The 24,439-nt window shown below is 51.8% G+C and overlaps 7 protein-coding genes across 7 annotated transcripts, besides 9 other annotated features; 2 read left to right on the top strand and 5 right to left on the bottom strand.

Annotated features, from left to right (window-relative positions):
* Positions 1-118: 118 nt before the first annotated feature.
* Positions 119-3,765, bottom strand: ACLA_041400 (putative phosphatidylserine decarboxylase Psd2; the record flags this gene model as incomplete). Its single annotated transcript, XM_001271347.1, has 7 exons — positions 119-280; positions 361-1,112; positions 1,166-2,659; positions 2,719-3,136; positions 3,197-3,412; positions 3,492-3,536; positions 3,619-3,765. The coding sequence occupies 7 exons, from the start codon at positions 3,763-3,765 to the stop codon at positions 119-121; spliced, it is 3,234 nt and encodes a 1,077-aa protein (XP_001271348.1).
* Positions 3,766-5,695: 1,930 nt separating this feature from the next.
* Positions 5,696-5,727: a microsatellite.
* Positions 5,728-6,053: 326 nt separating this feature from the next.
* ACLA_041390 (putative MFS glucose transporter) lies at positions 6,054-7,598 on the bottom strand (the record flags this gene model as incomplete). Its single annotated transcript, XM_001271346.1, has 2 exons — positions 6,054-7,433; positions 7,500-7,598. 2 exons carry the CDS (start codon positions 7,596-7,598, stop codon positions 6,054-6,056), a joined length of 1,479 nt encoding a protein of 492 aa, XP_001271347.1.
* A 1,454-nt stretch (positions 7,599-9,052) lies between these two features.
* On the top strand, positions 9,053-10,510 carry ssn3 (cyclin-dependent serine/threonine protein kinase SSN3; the record flags this gene model as incomplete). The annotated part of the gene is made up of 3 exons (XM_001271345.1): positions 9,053-9,149; positions 9,226-9,385; positions 9,445-10,510. 3 exons carry the CDS (start codon positions 9,053-9,055, stop codon positions 10,508-10,510), a joined length of 1,323 nt encoding a protein of 440 aa, XP_001271346.1.
* A 384-nt stretch (positions 10,511-10,894) lies between these two features.
* On the bottom strand, positions 10,895-12,713 carry ACLA_041370 (putative metaphase-anaphase transition protein (Mlo2); the record flags this gene model as incomplete). Its single annotated transcript, XM_001271344.1, has 4 exons — positions 10,895-10,956; positions 11,015-12,410; positions 12,461-12,515; positions 12,604-12,713. The coding sequence occupies 4 exons, from the start codon at positions 12,711-12,713 to the stop codon at positions 10,895-10,897; spliced, it is 1,623 nt and encodes a 540-aa protein (XP_001271345.1).
* A 751-nt stretch (positions 12,714-13,464) lies between these two features.
* Positions 13,465-16,469, top strand: ACLA_041360 (MCM DNA helicase complex subunit MCM2; the record flags this gene model as incomplete). The annotated part of the gene is made up of 5 exons (XM_001271343.1): positions 13,465-13,469; positions 13,557-13,672; positions 13,737-16,036; positions 16,112-16,281; positions 16,370-16,469. The coding sequence occupies 5 exons, from the start codon at positions 13,465-13,467 to the stop codon at positions 16,467-16,469; spliced, it is 2,691 nt and encodes an 896-aa protein (XP_001271344.1).
* Positions 15,837-15,869: a microsatellite.
* A 241-nt stretch (positions 16,470-16,710) lies between the features above and the next one.
* Positions 16,711-16,735: a microsatellite.
* Positions 16,736-17,010: 275 nt separating this feature from the next.
* Positions 17,011-17,031: a microsatellite.
* A 503-nt stretch (positions 17,032-17,534) lies between these two features.
* Positions 17,535-19,446, bottom strand: ACLA_041350 (Pal1 family protein; the record flags this gene model as incomplete). Its single annotated transcript, XM_001271342.1, has 4 exons — positions 17,535-18,319; positions 18,398-18,833; positions 18,909-19,135; positions 19,368-19,446. The coding sequence occupies 4 exons, from the start codon at positions 19,444-19,446 to the stop codon at positions 17,535-17,537; spliced, it is 1,527 nt and encodes a 508-aa protein (XP_001271343.1).
* A 384-nt stretch (positions 19,447-19,830) lies between these two features.
* Positions 19,831-19,876: a microsatellite.
* Positions 19,832-19,876: a microsatellite.
* A 303-nt stretch (positions 19,877-20,179) lies between these two features.
* Positions 20,180-20,212: a microsatellite.
* Positions 20,213-21,029: 817 nt separating this feature from the next.
* Positions 21,030-21,052: a microsatellite.
* Positions 21,053-21,206: 154 nt separating this feature from the next.
* Positions 21,207-21,239: a microsatellite.
* A 145-nt stretch (positions 21,240-21,384) lies between these two features.
* ACLA_041340 (alkaline phosphatase) lies at positions 21,385-23,479 on the bottom strand (the record flags this gene model as incomplete). Its single annotated transcript, XM_001271341.1, has 3 exons — positions 21,385-23,027; positions 23,088-23,299; positions 23,367-23,479. The coding sequence occupies 3 exons, from the start codon at positions 23,477-23,479 to the stop codon at positions 21,385-21,387; spliced, it is 1,968 nt and encodes a 655-aa protein (XP_001271342.1).
* Positions 23,480-24,439: the final 960 nt, after the last annotated feature.

The raw sequence follows: 24,439 nt of genomic DNA, 5'->3' as shown, positions 1-24,439 counted from the left end.
CTTGTCTCCCTTTCTTATATACTAATGAATGCTGAATCCGGGCCCCTGGCCCATTCGAGAATTATACCGTAAACGTCGTCAGTGACAAATCAATTGCATCGATGCACGATTTGTCAGATCATGGAATGCCAATGTCTTTAGTCGGAGGCGCCAGACTGCCCTCGATTCTACGCTTGGCGTCTTGTAGCTCTTGACGGCTGACCTGCTCGCTTGGCTTGCGCATATCGGGCTCAAATTGAGGAACCTTAGGGCTGTGGCCTATAGACATACCCACTCGAATCTAAAGATGGAGGAGTGCCGTCAGTGAAAAAGCTGGGGAAACAAAGCATCAGAAACAGAAGAAGGGGTCATCCGACTTACCAGAGTCTCCAAAGCGCCTCTGGAATTGTCGACCAGGTCCCTATCAAAGCTCACCACGCCTTCTTCAAAAAGAAGCAGAATCGTACTTCCGCCGAACTTGAAATATCCAAGCTCGTCAGTACGTCGAACCTGGTCACCTGCCTGCCGGGTGATCACCGTGCTTCCGACCATCATGGCTCCGACACAAACCACCATGACACGGCCGTGAGCGACTGAATCAATCGGCACGAGTACCCTGACATTCTCTCCGTATACGTCTAATGCCGAACGGATTGCCATGGGGTTCACCGTGTAGTACTCGCCTTCAATCGTCTTCGGGGTGCCCATGACGCCGTCGACAGGAATGTGGAAGCGATGGTAGTCCTGGGGAGCCAGACGGAAGACACCAAGGGCTCCATTTTTGTAACGCGCGGCATCCTCCGGATAGGCATTACCCAGAAGTCTCTCGATGGAGAATTCTCTGCCTTTGACCCAGATGCTGGTGGCTTCGTCAATCCGATCAAATAAGACTGAGCGACAGTCTGCAGGCGATACGACAATTCTGGGCTCATTTGGAGCTGAGCACGGCCGTGCGCCCGGCTTGAGCTTCCGGTAGAAGAACTCATTGAAAGTCTTGAACCGATCAAGGGGCAGCAGAACCTCTGACAAATCAAGTTGGTGGAAGTTGATGAAATCTTGGATCTGAGCTGCCGAATCAGGGTCGTCGTACTTCTTGCCTTGCTTGATACTTAACGATTTGAGAATTTTGCGAACTGCGTCCATTAGTATTGAGCCCTTCAATGATTGTTTGCAGGGGATAACATACTTCTCTTCTTTTCCATTTCCCGACTCTTGAGACCTTTGTATAGCAACCGGATACCCAGACGGACATAAACGCTCATGCGCTCTTCGTTGATCTGTCCCGTAATACGATCCTGAACAAGAATGTTCGCAGAGTTCGCGCCTAGCTTGTAGCCACCATAGGAAATCTTCGTGATAACCTTGGAGTACCATTTACGTTGCGCCTGGCTGGAGGTCACGAAGCCGCCCATCACGAGGTTGTCGACCTGCCGCCAATCCTGACTTGCGCACGTAGCAATATGGGTGATGATGTCTGCATCAGACCGTTTGGCCAGCCGTGGTTGATGGCAGAGAGGGCATTCCCGAATCTCAATAACGTGCTCTTCACCTCTCTCATCGCCGAGATCATCGGGGTGAAGATCTTCCTCGCTTGGAGACAGCTGATCTTCCCTGTCTAAGGTTGGAATCGATGTTGTGCTAGGATCAATATTGGCTGGTAGCGTTGTGCTCGTCTCCAAAGGAGAATCGTCACCATCGGACTGTTCCGTGCTGTCCTGGCTACTGCCTGTTGACGAGGATATTCCCGCCTGCATCTTGGCGATAGCCCGATGATCCTTCTGCAGTGCCTGCAGTGTATCCTCGAGGCAGATCACGACTTGATCAAAGGTCAAATCCATGGTCTCGCTAGGCTCATTCTCCGCGCTGAATCGCTGGAAGAAACTATCAATGGTGGACTCTTTCAGGGTTGAACCCAAAGTGTCAAGCATCGTTGTCAACTCAACTTTGTCGATTCGACCACTATCATCCGCATCGTATTGTTTGAGCATTAGTCTCCAGAACTGTTGACGAAGCGCGCGATAAGGCATATATTTTGCTTTGATCATGAGCTCCGGGGAATGCTTGTCCTCCCAGGTTTCCTTGTTCTTCATGATCAAAGGAATCCGGTACACTGGAAGGTTTTGGATATCCATTTGGTGCGTCCCGTTTTCTGTAGCAGTTGGAACATCAGAGATATTGCTACCGCTCTCTCTTCCCTGGGGTATGGTGAGCGGAGGCGAAACAACTGGCTGGTCCGACTGGGACTGGCCGGACAGGGAAGTTGCTGAGCTTCGAGATTTGAAAGTCGGCCTTGTCAACTTCGATAGACTAGAAGTCGATGGGGAGGGACTGATCCCGGTCTTCGCTCCTGACTTGCCGAGTGAACCTGTATCAGAACCTGCAGGATCGAGGGACGGGTCTTGAAGCTTGTAGAGCCCAGTCTCCGGATCGGCCTCCGGGGCAGCTTGAATCAGAGTCTGCAACGGAAACCCGGCCGATGCAACAAAATCGTTGCCAGAAAATTTGTCTCGATCCATGACAGTAAAGCTGATCGTGTAGGACTGTTCATGTTTCATGACCTGGAAAACCATCTTCTCATTGTAAACCGGATTGAGATTGTGGCGGATGACCGGTGTCCGGAGCGTTTTGCGCCCAAGCGAGGTGACGACAAAAGGATCCATATCGAAAGAAGTGCGGGTCACTGTGCCACTGGTCAGGAATAGTCCCATTGCGATACTGAACTTGGTGGTGAAGCCATACCGTTGCGTTCCGGCGGAAGATCCGTTACCTTCACGATCTCCATAAACACAATACCCTGTACGTTGCCAGCGCCGGAGAACTGATACGCGCGGGCTGCTAACGACTTGCGTTTCAAGCGAGCGAGCCGTAGCCGCTTCCTCCTCTTCTCTACAACCTCTGGTTTCGTCAGGTCGTCGGTCTCATCCGAGGTCTCTTCATCCTTGTCAACATCGTCCGAATCGTTCGTAGGAATCTGCGGAAGGTCTTCGTCTTCGTCTCCACTCGAAACCAGGGCCTTGAATTTCTGGTAGGTCTCGGTTGAAGGTGCCGTGGGGTTCAACGTGTCGATCAGCGAGAATTGCAGCAAGATCTCCCCCGAGACCGTGCTATCCTTCTTCTTACTTGACTTCCGTTTCGACTTGAGGGTGTACCATTTAGGCTTGGGGACGACGGGTCAGCTAAGGAGTCGATCATACTCTGATATTGATCTTCCACGCACCGGTTGGTTCACTTCACCATCGGCAAAGATGTCCTCCAGAGGGATGTCAAATTCGCCCATGTAGTCTTTACCGAATCTGTCATGGTCCCAACAGATACACTCCAGCAATGGCACCCCGACCACAGGCATCTCGAATGTCACGTTCCATTCTGGGTTCAGCGTTTTCGGTATTGTTGGCGTCGATTGCCTCGATTCTCCGAGTGTGACGATTAGATACTATTGTCAAAACGCGACGAAGGTCAGTCCTAGACGTCTCTCTGTGACATTTTCCCAATATTCCATCGAGCAAGCTTACCGGATCGCTGGTCCCGCCTCGATCCTTCGCTGCAAGGTTTCTGCCCTGGTGGAGTTGAAAACGGCACGTCAGTTCTCCAATCGCGACATTCTACGGAGCTCTGGTGCGGTGAATGAACCACACTTACCTTGATTGCAGTGACCTTGAGGACCAGGGGTGGTCTTGATTCGGTGGTTCTCATGGGGCTGGTGCTTCGACTTTGACCGGGGGTGGAAGAAGCACTCTTGACACTGAGATGGGAACTGAGACGTTGAGGCAACGGTAACCGCACCATGGTGGATGGCGGGAATTGCGGGGACCGGCTGTTTTTATGAAGACGGAGGACACGTCGCGTCAACCCCGGACGAGGCTTGTTTGTGCTTCAGTGTGGAAAAATCCGGTCTAGAGTGGTAGATCAATGATATCAGGGGCTGATCCTGGAAGCGAAAATGACGATATAATGAAGCGTGAAAGGCTGGTTCCAAGGCCGTCCAGCGACGGGGAAAGTGTCGCGGTTGTGGTTGAGGCCCGGTCGATCTCCCTTTAAGATCTGGTCGGGTCGATCAGGACCAACAACACCTAGACATGATAATGGGGGGGGGGGAGCCACCAGCAACGTACCGGAAAGAAAACAAAATGGGTGGGAACTGCCAAGAGAGAGGCGAGGAAAGCAAAAAGCTAGAAAGACGATGCAATTGAGCACGGTCAGGAGCCGCAATGGATGTGCGAGATGAGACAAAAGAAAGGGAAGGGTTGAAGAGGGAGCTTTAGAGGGAATCTTCGAAATAAGAATAGATAGCTTGAGAGTCTGATAGAGAAAAACAATGAGCAGAATGACAAGAAGACCAAGAGGAATTGTCCCTTTTGGTGGGGGACCTCCTTTTGACCCTGGATAGTTCAAGATTAGCTGCCAGTCTTACTCCGGAGTACTAGATACTATCTAGTTACTGCTAAGACTCCTGACTCCTGAGTCTGGCAGGAATTGTGCAATATGACAAGATCTACTCTGTGTATCTATCCTTCAGAAGCCGTCCTGTGTGTCCCATAATTATTACACTGACTTTTGTGCTATGGCGGATGGTTTCAATACAATCTCTTCTAATCATTATCTCATACCAACAGTGATACTGTCCGGAAGACCCGGGTTACGCGCAAAGACGTCAGGCATAGACTGACAGATGACAGAAAGTGACAGAAAAGAAGAGTATCTATTTGTTACATATTCACTAAATAAAGGTTGATCCACCCAGAGCACGGTGGACAAAGGCCCGCCAATATATCTACTCCATAGTCCATTGTGAATGTGGCTGCCTATTACTAGGTACCTAATAGTAGTTACCTGTCTACCACAACATGATCATAATAAATGTGGCTCACTAACTCAACGAGTCGCGGCTGGAGGTAAGGAGTGATGCATGCGGCATGCCAGTATCAACAGATGCAAGTGTAACCCCCAAATAATAGTAATAATGTATGTATGTATGTATCTCGACATCATTTCATGTACATAGTATGGCTAGTTTGATTCTTCCCCAACATTTATCTTCTAATCTCCTCCTTAATGGATCAAGGAATGACGGTGTGGTGGGGATGTTTCACCCACTACTTATAGAAGTGTACCACACACTTGCTGTGGCTGAGCAGTGATCATAATTCTGAGTCTGTCACTGTCATTCAATATCGGTGATGATGATGATATGCAGTATATCCTAGTTACTACTCATCTATAACTCTCAAATTATCTATTTATTTATCTATTTATCCAACGCCTGGCATATCCTATAATTTATATCATCCAACCCCATACCTCCAGGGGCTGAGATATATCTCTCCTGGATTACCTCACGTCAGACCAAGCACTCCAAGACAAGGAACCATGGCCCATCATGAATTAAGTCTCTATCAACACTTCGACAGCCCGACAAGATGAAAACAATGTGACTCTTGGAAGTCTTGTCCACCTCCCTGTGGCTTGAACTATTTCCCTTGTCCTACGTTGCCCCACACCAAGATGCCAATGATGATGATGGTCAAGCATTCAGTTTCAACGCCCTGATACTGTCTCAGGTTTGAACTCCCACAGTGTACTCACTTATCACTATCGAGCAGATGACCAAATCGGACAAGGGAAAAAAAAAAAAAAAAAGATCCATCTATCGACATCATAGGATTATTTATTACTAGGGTGATGCCTGTTGTTATCTGCCCCTCACTTGCAGAGGACTCTCCTGCAGTCTCCTGCAGTCTCCTGCATCTCAGAGGGACGTGCAGTATTGCGGTAGACGCCATCGAAGTGGATGTCCAATATCCCTCGGTAAAACTCTTCTTCTAAAACCCCCGAGTCTATTCAGCCCTTGAATTTTTACCCCGGCCAACGCAATTGGTCCTCATCTCGCAACAAGCTTATATGTACGTTCTCTTTGTGGTTGCTCGCATGCCGCCGTGTTTCCTTAGATACTCGTCTCACTCACCGATCATAATCGATGTGGCATATAGATAGATTGTGAATACAAAGATGCCTTTCTTTCTGTGCTACATAATCGGGCTGCTAGGAAGTTCGCCAGTGAGTCCGTCGCGGCTACTTCAATCAATTCGCCTCGGATCCTCCCTGTCCCAAACCTCGTTGGCATTGGCCTTGCCCTTGGTTTCGGGCACCCATCGATAGATGAACCCGCCAAGAACGCAGGCCAGCACCGCGAATATCCAATAGATCTTGCCACGACCGCCTAATGCGCTGTTGAGCACAGGGAAGAATTGAGCAACGAGGAAGGTGGCCGTCCAGTTGGCGGCTAAAGCCCAGCTCTGCGTCGCGCCCACAGCCTCGGGGCCCACTAGCTCCGAGGCCAGAATGAACGGTACGGGACCCAAACCGACCGCAAAGCTGGCAACGAAGAGCAGAACCGCGATCGCGGATAGGATTTTCTGGTTAAAGTAGATCCCCATTGCCAAGAGCACAGAGTTCAATCCCATACCGGAGATGCTCAGAAGGAGACAAGTCTTCCGGCCGATCTTATCTGGCAGTGGTGAGCACGCAAGGGTAATGACGAGGTTGATGACCGAAATCAGGACGGCAAGTAGAGCCGCTGTCGTGGGAAGGATGCTCTGCAGCAGCGACACGCTGTACATGATGATACTGTTGATGCCTGTGAACTGCTGAGCCACCATAACGCCAATGACAGCAATGATGGCAGGGCGGTAATAAGAATCGGTCACAGCTCGCATGATGGTAACCGGGGGTTGCTTGGGTGGCAGGTTGCCCGAGGGAGGAGTGAGCAGCGACTCCTCCTCGGCCGAACCAGCCGTAGGACCCTGGGAGGAACTGTGCCATCCTTTCACTTCCTCTTCAATATCTGCATCCTTCCCACGAATCCGCTGCAGCACCTGTCTAGCCAAATCCGCTTGTTGATGCTCCGCCAACCAAGTCGGACTTTCTGGCACCAAGAGGAGACCAAGGAGCTCCGATATACCAAGCAACGCGGCCACCGCAAGGATAACTCGCCACATATACCCTTCACTGAAGAAGTAGCCGAGCGTCTGCGTCAATAAGATACCCACATTGGTCATGATCTGCGTAAAGGCACCAAAGAACCCCCTAGCGTTAGGGGGAGCAATCTCCGAGATATAGATCGGCCCCACGACAATAGCAGCTCCCGCCCCTATACCACTCAACAGCCTTCCCACACTCAAAATCAGTATACCAGGCGCCAGAGTCTCCGCAATAGGACCTAAGATGAAGAAGATTGTGGTAGCTCGCAGAGCGAACAAACGTCCATGTTTGGTAGAGACTGGTCCTGCGAGCAGGGCTCCAAGTAAACCACCAAGTGTATATATAGAAGAAACGAGACCGAATTGGGACGCATTCATAGGAATACATTGCGGAAGGCTCTTGAACCACGTCGAGCTGGTGGAATGGATGCTCTTTCGCTCGCACGTAATAACTGCCTGAGGAGCATTGAGTTCAGCCTGTACCGATACAAAGTCAATCAGAGAGTGCCTTGAAGATAAGATCGTCAGATTATGTGAACGAACCAGATGATAACCAAACTGAAGCGGACCTAGCGTGATAACAAAAACGAGATAGATCAGATATGCCGTGATCCTTGAAGGACCCAATCCATCGGGACCCATAGTACTAGTAATTATTTGGCCCGCTCCAAAGGGTGACCGAAGAGAAGTTGTAGCAGATAAATGACAAAAGAGATAGTATCAAGTCATTGTAGACTATAATCGAGTGTGTCACAGCTGTGTTGTTGAAGAAGGTAATCTCCCTGATCTCTAGACGGTGTGAAGGAAACGGGTCCCTTATCAGGATAAGGAGATCCCGTGATGTCAACATTGCTTGCTTGCAATGATGTTTCTTCACCTACCTCCTCTATCTTCCATTCTCCGGCGAGCACACATGTAAGTTTGTCACTTGATGTAGATATATCTCATCGATCCTATGACCTTATCGACTACGTTCAATTCTGCTATGTTGATACTGAACTATCGATCATATTGGAGGCTGGAGATAGCTATTCCACGGATACCTAAGGCATCTGCTTCGGAAGCCGAAACATGGCAAGCAGCAATTCCGCTGCTCTCCTCCCCATCGTACAGACAGGCCGTCATACGCTCCGAGAGATATGCAAGAAGCCTTGAGCAATAACAAGGGTCAAAATAACAATTTCCAACAGCCTGTGTCAATCCTTGACATCTCCTATGAAGAATGCCGGGATAGCTGATCGTGCAAGCAACCACGCTTGCTGACTAACAAAGAGGGGAAACGGCGCTTTCAACGAGGCAGAAACACTCAGATCAATATGCATCACCTTCATCGACTCTCATCGACTATTTGTCTCGTGAGATCGATCCTCATCATCACTTCTGCATGCACTTGTTTCTAGTATCCGTCTAGTGGAGAGCCATCCTCTTCGTCGTGCACTGTCCACGCCACTACCGCGACCGTGGATCCGACTCCCCCCTACCGTTCCTCCCAACTAATGAGGAGATCCCAGTACGGACTACGGAGGAGTTACTACTTTCACTACTACTGTTAGCTAGCCACCGCAACCCCAGTTTGAACGGTTCCTCCACCCTGTCGGACCCTTTCGCTGCTTCCATGAGTCTGACAAACCAGCCTCCATCTTCCGGCCCATTGACTGCATCCTCCAGGTCCGTTGTGGCCACCGTCAGCCAGAATCTATCTTTAAAAAGGAATTTGCAGGCTGCTCTTGATGGTAATGCTGGTTAATATCATTTTTGTCACCATATAATCATCACAGCCAGACCCCAGACCGCCCATCTTTTTCTCTCCTTTCTTTGCCGCTCCTCTCTACATTGTCAAGGTTTCCCTTTTTGGCTTCGATTTTGAGGTGTGCCTATGTTCCACCGTCGCCAAGAAAGCTGTATAGCTTGTTACAAAGGGAAAAGATAGAAAACCTTTGTATCCAGTGTCTGCTGAGAATCACATCGGTTTCCTGTTTCTCTGATCTTCTTTGTATCTAACCCATCATGTTTGGAAGAAACTTTCCATTCTTCAACTCCATCGGCGGGTTCTATCCACGTGGTAATGGTTTCTTCTCCCCTCCGAGCTTACCCCAATGCTGTGTCTTGCCGTTCCTGGTTTCAAGGTCGCGTTCTCTTCTACGGAACTCTCTTCATTTTCTTACGTTCTTATTCCTGCTATATCCACTCCTGGTTTCTCATACATTTTTGGATCCGATCTCTCCAACATTTCAAGATCCTTTGACATGCTAACTTCCGCCATCTGAAGATAGCTTAGATCCGAGAAAACCCTCTGGTACTGGCTATACCAGCAAGGTACGAGTGCGGGATAAGTATCACATTGTGGGTTTTATCAGCAGTGGTACATATGGCCGCGTCTATAAAGCCATTGGAAAAGATGGTCGAAAAGGCGAGTTTGCCATTAAAAAGTGAGCATGCATACATACTCTTGATCTTGACAACGATACTAGACACTAACCACTCCAAGATTTAAACCTGATAAAGAGGGTGAGATTATCCAGTACACGGGTCTCTCACAATCGGCAATTCGTGAGATGTCTTTATGCTCAGAACTGGATCATTCCAACGTAGTGCAGCTGGCGGAGATCATTTTAGAAGACAAGTGCATCTTCATGGTATTCGAGTACACCGAGCATGACCTGCTTCAGATCATTCATCACCACACTCAGCCCCAAAGACATGCCATCCCGGCCCCGATGATCAAATCAATACTGTTCCAACTGCTGAACGGCCTGCTTTACCTTCACACAAATTGGGTATTGCACCGTGATCTCAAGCCAGCCAACATTCTGGTAACATCCAGTGGTGCTGTTCGGATTGGTGATCTAGGACTTGCTCGTCTTTTCTACAAACCTCTTAACTCTCTCTACTCGGGCGATAAAGTCGTCGTCACGATTTGGTACCGGGCCCCCGAGCTGTTGATGGGAAGTCGACATTACACGCCAGCCGTGGACCTCTGGGCAGTCGGGTGTATCTTCGCGGAACTGCTCTCTCTTCGACCGATCTTCAAAGGAGAAGAAGCCAAGATGGACAGCAAGAAGACAGTGCCTTTCCAACGCAATCAGATGATGAAGATCGTCGAGATCATGGGGTTACCCAGAAAGGAAACGTGGCCTGGTTTAGTGGCAATGCCCGAATTCTCACAACTGCAGTCATTAGCGATGGCAAGGGGTCATCTCAACCGGCAGTCCAACCTGGAGGGTTGGTACCAGAGTTGCTTGAAGAACAACGGCTATTCGCCAACATCTAGCGCTGGGACACCCGGTCCCGAAGGGTTCGACTTGCTTTCTCGGCTGCTTGAATACGACCCCCTCAAGCGGATCTCTGCCCAAGAGGCACTAGAGCATCCGTACTTCACTACCGGGACTCCGATCACCGCAAATTGCTTTGCGGGCTACGAGGGCAAATACCCCCATCGCCGCGTCACCCAGGATGATAACGATATTCGCTCTGGCAGTTTGCCTGGTACCAAACGGAGTGGATTACCGGACGACAGCCTCATGGGCAGGGCTGCAAAACGTCTCAAAGAGTGACCGGCGTGTTTTGCTCTATTGTCATAGTGTTTTCATCTCTGCATTTCAGGCGTTATTTGAGCTTGGCGTGGGACTGGCGTTGGCAATTTGGATAGATAGACATTTGGTGTCGGTGTTGTTGCTGGCGCCTGCTGCTGTCTCCTTTTACAGTCTACACAGGGTGGAGTATTTATTGTATACTGGTGTACATACCAGCTCAAAGCAACAAGTGGGACAATCAATTGAATATTATTAGATTATCAAGTTTACATAACATGACTGAAGAGAAATTGATTGTCTCGCGGCAGTATCGATCCCATTCTTTTCCTGCCGTACCTGATGCCAGCACCCATTTCCATGAATCATTCGTTCACTCCCTACCTAATCCAGCCAGTCCGGCGAAAATCAAAGCAAAAACCCTTCCATATGCGAATCATCAGTCACGAATTGCAACATCAATAACCTGCCTAGCGTCAGTAACAGAGTCGGCACAGAAACCACATACACCAAAGAAACAAAACATACCACTTTGTTCCTTGCGCCCATCCCCCTCATCCTTCCCATCACCATTTTCCTTTGGAGAGGCTGAGACCCGGCCCGCAGCAGCCTCCTTGATCGACTGCTCGTCACCACGCAATTTCTCAAAGTACGCCTTGATATCCTCCGCGCCGACGGCGGTGCCGGACTCAGCAAACGGCTTCAGGAACTCCTTCACCTTGTCCCGGAGGTGGTTGTAGACCATCGCGCCCTCGATAGCGCGCACGCGGTCGATGTTGCTCAGCGCCGCCTCGCCGCGGTCGTAGATGCTGCCTGTGCCCGTGCTGCCGCCGCCGTTGGCCTCGCCGTCCTCTGAGAGCGGGGGCTCGTAGGTATCCTCATCTTCGCGGAGCTGCGGGTGTTTGGCTAGGTTCGGAAAGCAGTCTGGGCAGCGGCAGAGGTGGTCGCGGAAGTCTTCTTTGAGGAAGAGGGAGAATGTGGCTGTGGGGGGTGGGTCGGGGAGAGAGGCGTGCTTGGGTTTGGCGGGTTCGGGGTGTGTGGGTTCTGGGTTGGGTGCTGGGGTGGTCTGGTTGTCGGGGTCTTCTGCCTTTGGTCGCTTCGCGGATGATTCGGTGGTTTCTTCCGATCCTTCTTCCGCTTCATCGCCGTCTGCTTTGCGCTTCTTAGTGTTAATTGGTTGTTGCGACGGTGTAGGGGAAGCTTGAGCGGTGGGTTGTTGCTGTTCTGAAGCTGTCGACAACCCGCCCTCTTTATAGACCGCGGGAAGAAAGCCTGACGTGCCGGCATACCGCTTCAGCCAGGGGTTCGATTCAACACACTTGTAACAGACGAAAGTCTCGAAATCGTCCTCAGCTGGGAATCCAGGCGGAAGAGGCATATCTCCATCATCTTCATCCGCCGCCTCAACATCCTGCTTCTCCTTCACAGTATCATCTGACTCGGCCTTTGCTTTCGTATACCAGTCTCTTGGTAGCCCAATAAGACACTCTGGATGCCACCAATCCTCGCCACAACCGCCGGTCTCAACAGTGCCCAGCCCCAGACACTGGAACATTGTCCCTTTCTCCTCGAAAGCATTGTACTCCTCGCCGCAGCCGCAGAACTTGTTCTCGAAATTGTGGTTGTATCTGTTCCCTGGCGCGGGCTCCTCCGAGCGAACGCCCTTGGCCCCGGTTTTTGGGTCGTTGCGCAGGGTGCAAGGCAGGCCCGATGGCACGCGCGTTGTCCCACAGTCGCAGACAAAGCTTCTCTTGTTGAAGAGCTCGACGAGCGTATGTTCACCGTGGCATGCAATGGAGCAGGAGTAGCAGACCCCAGCGGCAGTGTATGGCGCATCTGGTCCGTCGGTGGGAGGGTTGCAGGTAAGACAGGCGAATAGACTCTGCCGAAGGGGCCCTAGGGCTTGTGTGCAGGAGTTGAATGACTGAGGATGTATCAGCTGGGCTTGCGGGTTTCTGGGAAAGACCAACTCACGTATGGTAGGATTTCGCGAGCGTCGGCCTCGAGGCGCATTTGCGATTCGATGAATCTGCGAGTCAGGGCGTGTTAGTCAGAAGAGAAACAAGAATAGTCGAAAGCATAAATGCCTTTGGCAATTCTGCCGGGTCATGTCTTACTCTTTCGCAGTCTGCGAGTTCTGAGAGCTGAAGCTCTCTCTGCGCTTCCCAGCATCCTGTCCGTTCTGCTGGTCGCTGGGAAGTGGCGCGAGCGAGTCGGATGCGCTCATTTTTGCGTCGCTACTGTTGCACGATTATAGAGCTCGCTTGATTTTGATTGATAATGAAGTAGAGGATACCAAATAAGAGTGATAGATCGAAGGCGTTGGATCAGGTCCTGGTCCTAATGGCGATGCGGTGCGAGCGCATTGGTGTTTGTTCTGTTTGCAAAGCGTTGACTCTTTGCTTGGCCATTTGCAGCAACATCGGGGGGCCGACAGGAGTAGGGTATAATGAAAATGTGGTATGAATTGAAGAATGCGATGCGTATGTCTATCAGCTCTTCTTTCTCTCGGTCTGGTCTTATTGCAGTGGTGGTGTGTTTACTCTTGTCTCGATTACATGCGCTGTATGTGCGCAAATGTGCCACTACACTACACAATAATATCTTCGCAACAGATGGAACAGCACCAATGAGAGATCTTGCTTCTAACAGATACTACAGAATAGTTTACATGAGTTCTTCATCTAGTACTACTGACCCGTGGACAAGTAGATCCTCTCATCGATGTCTCCCACTCTAGGTGACTTTTCCCAATCGGGGCTTAATTGAAATCTCGACGCGTGACTGTCGCGCCTCGACGCGTCTTTTCTGCAGCCGCACCAACGCCGCCAAGGATTCTCTCTCCCTTTGCTTTCCTCCCACCAGGACCTCATTATTATTGCTACGGAACCGACCGTCCTCCAAGCAACCTTCCGAGGGATTCTTCATTTCAGTCTGTTTCACTCATTCTTCACCCCTCAGGCTGACCATCACACATAATGAGGTATGTGACGGTGTCCCTACACCCTAATGAGTGCTAGAGAAAAGTCTCTGCGTTTTCTCGCTCGGTGTAATAACGAATTTTGTGCAGTTCACCACTCCGTCCCAGCACCTCCGCTGCCAATCGCGGCTTGGGGAGATTGAATAGACGGAAAAGATCCAGAGAGCCTGACGATGAGGTTTCATCCGTTGCTCCTCCCTCGAGTCGTAAGTTGTGATAGGATGGTCAGGATTGTTGAACCCAACATTGGCTGACTTTTTCTCTCTTAAGCGCCCCCTTCCTCCCCTCCTATGCTCCCCTTTGATGACGATGACAACGAAAGAGATGAAGAAGCCGAGCTTCTGGGAGACATTGACGACATTGATGAGATGGCTGAGGATGAAGATGGAATCGACCTGTTCGGAGACAATTTCGAGAGAGATTACAGAGATGCCGCAAATGATCGTTACCGAGGCGAATATATTGACGATGAAGGAGACCATGAAGAGCTTGACCTTGCTACTCGTCGTCAGCTCGACGCTCGGTTGAACAGAAGAGATCGCGAGGTGCAGCGTCGCCGTCGCATGCCCGCCGCTTTCTTGCAGGAAGACGACGAAGGCGAACTAGACCTTACCCGCCAGCCTCGTCGGCGAAGACACCTTTATGATGAGGATCGTGAAGACATTGAGATGGGTGATGATGCCTTGGAAGAGCTCTCCCTGGAGGAGTTGGCCGATGTCAAGGCTGCTAATATTACAGAGTGGGTGCTGCAGCCCCAAGTTCTGCGCTCCATCTATCGAGAATTCAAGGCTTTCTTGACGGAATTTACCGATCAAGCTGGCCAATCGGTTTACGGAAATAAGATCAAGACCCTTGGTGAAGTCAATTCGGCATCGCTGGAGGTCAACTACATCCATTTGACCGACACCAAGGCTGCTCTTTCTTACTTCCTTGCCAACGAGCCAACGGAAGTTCTCAAGGTTTTCGACCAGGTCGCGCTGGATGTGACCCTCTTCCACTACCCTCAGTATCATGATATCCACAACGAGATCCACGTTCGGATAACAGATCTTCCGATTGTCTATACCCTCCGGCAGCTGCGCCAGTCGCATCTGAACTGCCTTGTCCGTGTCAGTGGAGTGGTCACTCGCCGTAGTGGTGTCTTCCCGCAGTTGAAGTACGTCATGTTCATCTGCCAAAAGTGCAACATCACTCTGGGCCCCTTCCAGCAGGAGGCGAGTGCGGAGGTGAAGATTTCCTACTGTCAGAACTGCCAGTCGAAGGGGCCGTTTACCGTCAATTCGGAAAAGACCGTGTATCGAAACTACCAGAAGCTGACGCTGCAAGAGTCACCCGGCTCTGTGCCAGCCGGCCGACTGCCGCGCCAGCGTGAAGTTATTCTGCTTGCGGATCTCATTGACTCGGCCAAGCCCGGTGACGAGATTGAGGTGACCGGTATCTACCGCAACAGTTACGATGCACAGCTCAACAACAAGAACGGTTTCCCCGTCTTCGCCACGATCATTGAGGCGAATCATGTTGTCAAGTCGCACGACCAGCTGGCTGGTTTCCACCTGACAGAAGAAGACGAGAGGCAGATTCGTGCCTTGTCTAGGGACCCCGACATTGTTGATAAGATTGTGCGCTCCATTGCACCCAGTATCTACGGACACCAGGATGTCAAGACCGCGGTTGCCCTGTCGCTCTTCGGCGGTGTGAGCAAGGAAGCTCAGGGTAAGATGGCCATCCGTGGAGACATCAACGTGCTCCTGCTGGGTGATCCCGGTACGGCCAAGTCGCAAGTGCTCAAGTACGTGGAGAAGACGGCGCACCGGGCGGTCTTTGCGACCGGTCAAGGTGCCAGTGCTGTCGGTCTGACGGCCAGCGTTCGTCGTGATCCTCTGACCAGCGAATGGACGCTGGAGGGTGGCGCCCTGGTTCTGGCGGACCGCGGCACGTGTCTGATCGACGAGTTCGACAAGATGAACGACCAGGACCGGACTTCGATTCACGAAGCCATGGAGCAGCAGACCATCTCGATCTCCAAGGCCGGTATCGTTACCACTCTCCAGGCGCGGTGTGCGGTGGTGGCGGCGGCCAACCCCATCGGCGGACGCTACAACAGCACGATCCCCTTCTCGCAGAACGTCGAGCTCACCGAGCCCATCCTATCGCGTTTCGACATCCTCTGCGTCGTGCGCGACCTGGTCGACCCGAACGAGGACGAGCGCCTGGCCAACTTCGTGGTTGAGTCGCACCACCGCGCCAACCCGACTCGCCCACTGCGCGACCAGGACGGCAACCTGATCGACTCGGACGGCAACCACATCGACGAGGAAGGCTACCGGCTAGACAAGAACGGCAACCGCCTGTCTCCCACGGCTGAGGAAGCCGCCAAGCGCGAGGCCGCCAAACGCAAGGCCGAGGATGAGAAGGAGGGCGAGATCCCGCAGGAGCTGCTGCGCAAGTACATCCTGTACGCGCGCGAGCGCTGCCGCCCCAAGCTGTACCAGATCGACCAGGACAAGGTCGCACGCCTGTTCGCCGACATGCGTCGCGAGTCGCTCGCCACGGGCGCGTATCCCATCACCGTAAGTCTTTTTTTTTTTTAATCTTTTGCCTCCTCCATTCCTATAATACCACAAACTAACCGTTCTCCAACTTAGGTCCGCCACCTGGAAGCCATCATGCGGATCGCCGAGGCCTTCTGCAAAATGCGGCTGTCTGAGTACTGCTCCGCCCAGGACATCGACCGCGCCATCGCCGTCACCGTCGACTCCTTTATCGCCAGCCAGAAGATCAGCTGCAAGAAGGCCCTCTCCAGAGCTTTCGCCAAGTATGTGTCCCCCCACCCCTTCCCCTTTTTTCCTCTCTCTACCATCGTCAACATGAATATGAATCCTAACTTGCATTTTTCAAAACAGATACACCCTCTCCAGACCCAAACCCCAATCCAAGCGGCGAGCTGGCATCCCCGCCCCGAACCCCTACGCTCTGCGCGCGAGTCAATCGACCAGAGCGTGAGCGTGAGCGTGAGAGTCGTGGGAGTCGCTGACTTCTGACTCTTTGCTCCTACTTACTACTTACTACCTACTACATAATGACCATACACATACGTTGCGTGCCTTTTCATGATTCTTCTCCTGTTGCTCATTGCTCTGTTCGGTCCTGGATATGAGGTTCTGATTTATTTTGATTTGATTTGGGTTGGTTTGGGGGTTGGTTCGCATGGGGGTTTTAGGTTCTATGTTCTATGTTCTATCGGGGGTCCGGGTCCGGGTTCGGGTTCGTTTTTTTTGTGTATATCGAGTGCAGCAAGGAGAAAGATGGCTGTTTCATTGCATCACCTTGCAAGGCAAGGTCACTTATTATTTACGTACGGACTACGGACGACAGAGTAGGTTTAATAACTTGCTCGACTCTGATCAAGCTCAGAATAGGCAATACTTCGATGTGGAGAGGTGGATCCGTAAGCAACTAGCAATGCACAGTATTGCAGAGAGGGATATAAGCGACATGACTCGTCAGGAAGATGCAGATTGACAACGACAAAAAGCAGGGGAAAAAACAAACAAACAAACAAACAGCACGCCTGGCGCACGCCACAACATCCACATGACATGTGACATGTGACATGGAATCTCGATTTCCTCCAACGCCGATCCCTGCACGAGGGAGTGGTAACCTACAATCGAAAAGAATATGTCCTCCGGGTATCGCTGTTCCATGCCGTGATACGGTGGCCCGGGAGCCGTCGCGGCCGTCGGATCGACAATTCGATGCGCTAGAAGATATCACTGTATGCAATGCGGTTCATGCTCTTCTCTCACAAAAGTCGACGGGTGTCACGGGGAAGAGTCGGTCCCCTTCGCGCGAATACGATCAGTATTACGAGTATGGCAAGATGTTCGGTCCCGGCAAGTCCGGCGCAGCGACGTCTCCAGGCTCCCCGGCGCATTATCCACCCGTCCGTTGCTTTCCAAATCGGGCTAATCGGGTCGAATACAAGCGATGGGACTAAGGAATTTAAGACACAAGGGGGCAGGCAACAGTTTTTCCAGGGGGTACCCAGCCACCGACCAAGACAGCTCAGTCGTTGCTGATGCGTCTTTCGGGCCGAGGCTTCCGAAGACTCTTCATTCGATTGATGAAGCCACCGCCTCCACCGCCTCCGGTCTTGCCTTCTTCGAATCCAGCAGCGGACCGTTCATTGGTGTGTCGTCTCTCGAGGGTGGTATTCTGCTTGGGGCTACTTGAGGATCGGGCGCGGCCACCTTCATGACCGGACCGAGATTCCTCGACGGAGCTGATGCGGGCGCCTTTCTTGTCCCATGCATCGTCGTAGTCCTGGAAGAACGGATTTCTCTCATTCGTACGCAGCGACCCGGACTGACTCGAACTGAAGGGAGCGTTATAGGAAGCATCTGGCGATACCATGCGTCCACCGGGCGGCCGGTTCATGCCCCGTAGGCGCTGCGCAAGACTCTTCTTCCGCTGGAGGCCGCCACCTTGGCCGAACTGGTTCTCGTTCTCGCTCGTTCGGCGCTGCATTGCGGCGCGGCTGGCTGGGGCGCCCTCCAGGAAAGTACTCGTTCCCAATCCCATGCTCTCGGCGCCATGGATGGGCTCAATGCGGGCCTTGGGGTCGAAGTTGACCGTGTCGCCAGTCAGCGCGGCAGTGGCGCCATAATCATTGAATCCTTCCTCCATTGTCCCGTGGAATAGATCAAGATTGATGTTCTTGTTGTTGGGTCCGGCCCCTCCCAGGGCCATGTTGGAAGAGTCCTCGGGGAAGGCCTGCATAGGAGCTGTGCGCGATCCTTTGCGGTTCCGGTGAGGGTTGCAGGCGTCAAACGGGCCATCGTGGTGGAACACTGTAGCAGCAGCAGCAACAACTTAGTACAGACCTTCTATTTGAAGCACCGGGGTATGCTGTAACGAATGCAACTTACTTCCGGTGCCGTAGATACTCGTGACATCTAGTTTATCGATGATGTCGAGCTGATAATTGGACTTCTTGGACCGAGAGGACTTTCCATCCCGGGGTCGGCCGGCCTCCCGTTCGCGACGGCGCCGCTCCCGGCGACGCTTCTCATCCTCAGGATCCAGCATTTTTGGCCGGTCCATGACGGACGACTCTGAGTTGCGCCGCGGTCGCCTTTCCCGTTCCCGCTCCCTGTCACGACTGGCGCCCGAGCGACTGGTTGTCTTAGTCAAAGGAGGATCGGCGAAGATGTCAAAGGGGTCCTTTGCTAGCTGGTCCTGTCGGTCTCTGGACGCGGGGGGCGGTCGTGTATTCGAGGGGAGCTTGGAGAAGCCATTGCCAGGGGGGGGTGGGGCGGTGCGGTGCCCGTTGTTTTGAGTCTGAGAATTGAGACTCAGGTTCTCCTGCAGGAACAGAAGGTTAGACAAAAAAAAAAAGTCCCAATCCTGTCAAGCGTCCGGAAGGACAGAAAGACGTACGAAGAGATCTCGCGTGTTGGAAGTCATGTCTTGCTGCTCGATTGGCGAGAACAGAGTGCCTTGAATGGGCGCCGACCGCGGCGAAGAAAGACTGTCGTTATCGTCAAGGAAAGGGTTGGTCGAGGTTGGTCGTTCCGGTCGGGTCGAGTTGGCAGGCGACAAAGCGCGATTTCTGAACGGGTTGTTGGAGGCGAGGTGGACAGCCAGCTGGGGAGAAATCTGACCGTCTGGATGACACAGTCAGAGTTGTTAGTGAGAGAAGATGGAGACGCTGTGGATCTGAGGTGACACCAAAGCCCAGCGCCGAACACCCTTGATATATAACCCGACTTCTTCGCGTTATGGACAGGCCCCGCCAGAGATGAAACAAAATACAAAACAGGAATGCCACAGACCATCGCCAAGGGCGAAACGGAAGAGAGAGATGCTCAGCAAATGAACGAGGAAGAGCTGACGTACCTGGTGCAGGTGCTTGGCCCAGCGAGACGCCCGGCGGAAAGGGATATGAAAGGGTTGGGTGGTGCTGTGAGGCGTTCATCTTTTCGTGGGATATACGCAATCAACGGTTCGGAGGGAAGGGGGAAGACAGATCGATGTTGGATGGGAAGGTCGGGAGTGTTTCATGAAAGAGAAAAAAAAAATAAATAAATAAATAAAAAAAAGCAGGAAGTTGGAGCCTTGAGGAGGAGGAGGAGGAGGGAAGATCCAAGTTTGGGAAAGCCAGACTGACAGATGGGAGAAGGAGGAGGAGAGGAGAGGAGAGGGTGTGTGGTATTCAGGAATCCCTCGAGCAACTGGAATGGCAGCGCGGAGGAGAGAGTGAAACAACGCTGCTCTTAATAATAATGATTGCGCCTAACGGAGCGTCAGGGGGAGAGAGAGGGCGAGACTGAGAAACTAGGAGTAGGAGACTACTACCTACGTAGTAGTAGTAGTAGTAGTAGTAGTAGCTAGTAGTAGCTAGTAGTCCTCCCGTAGTAGTATCCGTAGTAAGAGTATGAATAATAACAGAGTGGATTCGGTTCTCTTTGATTGGGAGGGTCGCAAAGAGGGGCGTGGATAGTTGAAGTGATTAGGGAGATGGAATTATTATTAGATTCGATTTGCCTCTTTATTGTTTCTTTTTTTTTTTGTTAGTGTTGTTCTTTGTTTAAGAAGTAAAGAGAAGAGAGAGAGAGAAGGAGGATGGGATGAGATGAGATGAAGATGAAGAAGAAGATGATGAAGAGAAGAGAAGAAGGGAGAGGAAGAAGATGAAATGAGATCCCCCCTGGTGACTCTGGTGACTCTGGTGACTCTGGTGAACGAACTCTCTTGTGGTCTCTGGCAGCAACGGAGCCAAGAAACATAAAAGGAGAAAAAGAACGAATGAAGAGAAGTGAGTGATGGCCTTGATTATTATTATTGTCATTTATCTAGAAGATTGAACTAAATAAATTATGAGTATTAACTACCTTGATCCTGACTACTGCGTACATACAGAGCAGTAGTCTACTGTATGTTAACTCTTGCTTCAATGCTTGTCTACTGTAGTATGGAATACGGACTCCAAATTGATCGTCGGGGGTTTAAAAAAAAAGGGGGGAGCGGGAGAAATGATAAGTTATAGAGAGTGAAGATAGTTGATATAGATAAGATATCTCCAGTGCCTGAATGTTATACTCTGTAGTCCGTACTCCGTAGTTATATATATCTACATGACCCCTTTTAACCTAGTAGTACCTAACTACCTAACTACCTATATACTGCATCGTATTCGTACGAACTACACGATGCTGACTCCACTACTTGGCAGTTTGGCATACCCCAGAATCAATAATAATAATAGACCTCTACTGTGTACACTTACAGTCTGCATAGTGCACACAGAAGGATACTATCCACTCTCAATCAATCATCGTACCATAGTACGGAGTACTTATATCCTATATGTAGATCTATTCTTTATTTAAATTTCTTACCTGGAACTCTGTAGATACATAGGTACTCAAGAGTATGTAAATCGGAGAAAGGAAAGACACGGCCCCTTGTCACATACTCCGTATAACTACCATCCATTCTTCCCATGGAATGAATGCGATGACCAAGAAAAAAGGGTCTTAGTAGGAATCCACTATCCTATATCTATCTATCTACCTATCTATTTGGAAGCAAAGAACAAGATGGAATGTACTTACGTATCCATGCAAGGAGTGGAGCTGAAAACCGGCCGTTGGGAATTTTACATTTTTACAGGCACGCGGTGCGCAAAATGCCACTCTTACATCATGGCATCGGTCTGACAGCTGCTGCTGCTACTGATGATGATGACGATGATGATGATAACGATGACTATAATTAACCATAAGAAAATAATTGTATCTACTCCGTAGTACTATAAATAATTAACTAAATGATGACATACCTATCCCCACCAAACGGAGAATCTCGCCCCCCCGCCCAATCTGGCCCCAATCCTCCCTCGGATTTCTAATTCTTAAGGCTTCTTGGTCTCGGACAACCCCAGGCACTCGGCCATATGGAAGAAAATATCAATCGAATTATACACGCCGCCGAACAGCTCCTGGCACGGACCCTGCGCGAACACCGGCACATCGGTCAGCGAGTGCACGCCCTGGCTCGCGTCCACGGGCAACGTGCCGTTCACCAGGAATCCCGTCACCGCATCCTTGTAGTTGGCGAAGTAGTCGCCACCGCTGCCGGAAGCCGGCTTGCGTGGCCCTCCCTTGTGGACCTGGTAGTTCTCCCGGTGATCGGGATACGCCGCCAGGCCCGAGTGCAGGGTGTACCGGGGATCCCACCGCGCGGGGAAGTGGACGCCCTCCGAGTAGCGCAGGCTGTTGGATCCCGCCACCGTGTACTGTGAGAGACCCGACCTCTCGTACGTGCCGACCGCCCGCCGCTTCTGGCGGTCCGAGTCGTGGGCGTGTGTGGTGAGGTACTCCGTGTCGACGGCGCCCGTGACGTCGAACCCGTGGCCGTGGTCGGCCGTCACGAGGATCAGCGTGTCTTCCAGCTGGCCCAGCGCCTTGAGCTTCTCCATCGTCGCGCGCACCGTGTCGTCCAGCTCCAGCAGCTCACCCAGCGCCCGGTCGTAGTCCATGTTGTGCATCTGTTTGTCGATGCTGGCCGCCTCCGACATGAGGAACCAGCCCTGCTTGCCGTGCCGGGCATTCAGCACGTCGATCGCCTTGAGAGTCATATCCTTGAGGCCAGGCAGGTCCTCGGCGTCGCGGCCGGAGCCATCCGGGTAGTTGGTCTGGTTCAGAAGGTTGGACTGGTAGACGTTGCGGTCCAGCCATGTGGCCAGGTTGGAGGTCTGGAAGACACCCAGCGCCTTGGTGTTGTTGGGGGCCGCATGCAGCGCCGTGTTGTTCCAGCTGATGCTGTAGCCCTTGTCCGCGAACAGCTTATAGTAGTCCCGCGACGCATCCTTGCTCTTCAGGAAGTTCTCCGCACCCGCCCCGAAGATCACATCGGGGCCATCCAGGTTGGTCCACTCGTACTTGGTCAGGCCCTCGTAGTAGGCATCGATGACATGCTCATACTCGCCACGCTTGCTGGTGTGCGCGGCCAGACCGGCCGGTGTCGCATCCGCCAGGAAGGCAGTGGAGACGATACCAACACCAACGCCCGGGTACCGGCGGCGGAAGATCTCCACAATCGTCTCAAACTTGGGGTCGTCGAAGGGATCCTTCGACGAGTCAACATAAACGTTCAGCGCATTGACGGTCGTCTTGTGGCCCGAGTAGAGAGCCGTCGCAGAGTTGGCCGAGTCCGTGATGAACGAGTCCATCGAATGCGTCATCTGATGGCCCAGCACGGGGAACTTGTCCAGCTGCATCTTGGACATATACTTGCCGTTAATGCTCTGGTGAGCAATGAGACGAGCGGCGGTGATCATGTTGGTGGTCATTCCGTCGCCGACGAACAGAATGACATTCTTCGCACGACGCTTCTTGGAGAGATCACGCACCAGCCAGTTGGCCTTGGTTGTCTGGTTTCCGTAGTAGGTCAAAGTCGCCTCGTACTCTCCCGGCTCATGCAGCGCCACCCTTCTGTATGCCTTGGAAGTGACATTGACGAGAGAGGGTTTCTTTGCGTCCTCCGCAAACAGATCTACACCAGTCAGTCACGGAACGCTGTTGATTCGAGAGCTGCTTTTCTTCGTTGACTCACCTTCATACCAAGTGAAGTTCCATCTCTCGAGCTGGGGCTCCTGAAGGCCAAAGTACTCGGTGGCAGGTACTGGCTTCACACCCTTCTCACCCTTCTTGGTGATGGTAAATTTGAAATTTGGGTCGGGTTCACCGACGCGAGCCTCCGACCCGTTGACGGGGGAATGGACTTCCAGTCGGATATCGAAATATTGACCTGGAAGGAAGTCCGCTCTAAGAAAGACATCCGGTTAACTTCGACTCCTGCGCCCCTTGATGGTTAGAAGAGGCAGAGACATACTGGTCCGGAGGGAAAACACAGCCTAGGGTCGGGCAACCACCCAACCGCTGAAAGGTCTGAGCATGGGCGCACGAGACGAGGACTGACACCCCGGAGATCCAAAGGAACCTCATTCTGGCAGAATCGCTGAGGAGACAGCGAAAAGAGGAGATGCGGCGATTGATACTTCAAATTGAACAGCTCCGACCATCGAGAAAACCGTCTCCCTTTATACCTCATTCCTCGTCAGATGCCAAGGGCCCACGTTGCATGACGCATATTCGCACCATGCAATTCACCTTGCAAATTACCCGGTATGGTCATCCCCATCCTCCAGGTCATGTACGAGCACTGTGCATGGCGCAGATGGATGGGCCCCATTTCCAGCCAGAGTACGGAGTACAACCACACAAGGAGTTTGACCGAGACCCCGTGTCTTGGCAGATAACAATACATGATGCATCCTGAGTATGTCCAGTAGATACTTTAGTGCACTTGCCAGTAGAGGACAAATCGGATTCGAGCTTTCCCCACACGTGCAACAGCAAAGCGCTGTCTGAGAAGCTTGGATGACAGCGTAGTCAAGTAGTCTCACCCGCCAAGCCTGGACGGGGGTGGAAGCACCTTGGCAATGGCCGCCATGCCAAGGGCACGTGGCTGGCCGCAGGAGTTACAATGGGTGACGGCCATGAGTGCTTTGATTGCATTCTGGAAGACCCAGACATCGCGTGATACTATTGGTATACACATTGGTTGGTCTTGGTCATAGTTCAGGTCCGATAGCTTCGCCCGAGGTCTGACTCGATTGAGTTTGTAACCGAGAAGCTGGGGCGCCGGGGCACTGATGATAAGAACCATGGAGAGGATGAGATGCTGACATGCAGGGACCTGCCTTGGAAAATCGTGTTTTATATAGGATATGATAACGGCCGTTTGCGCGAGCTGTACTATGGAAGATGGCGACGGCCCCCAGCACTCCCCGCGTGGTCTGTCGAGAACCATTCCAATCAATATCGGACAGTTCTTCTAGTTCTAGCTCCCAAGATCCATTGGCAAGGTATGCTAGCTTGCTGCTCTAATAGCTGGCAAGGTCA

The sequence above is a fragment of the Aspergillus clavatus genome, genomic scaffold (genome assembly GCF_000002715.2).
Source record: "Aspergillus clavatus NRRL 1 1099423829802 genomic scaffold, whole genome shotgun sequence".
NCBI lineage: Eukaryota > Fungi > Ascomycota > Eurotiomycetes > Eurotiales > Aspergillaceae > Aspergillus > Aspergillus clavatus.
This window is presented reverse-complemented; position numbering and strand designations above follow the sequence as displayed.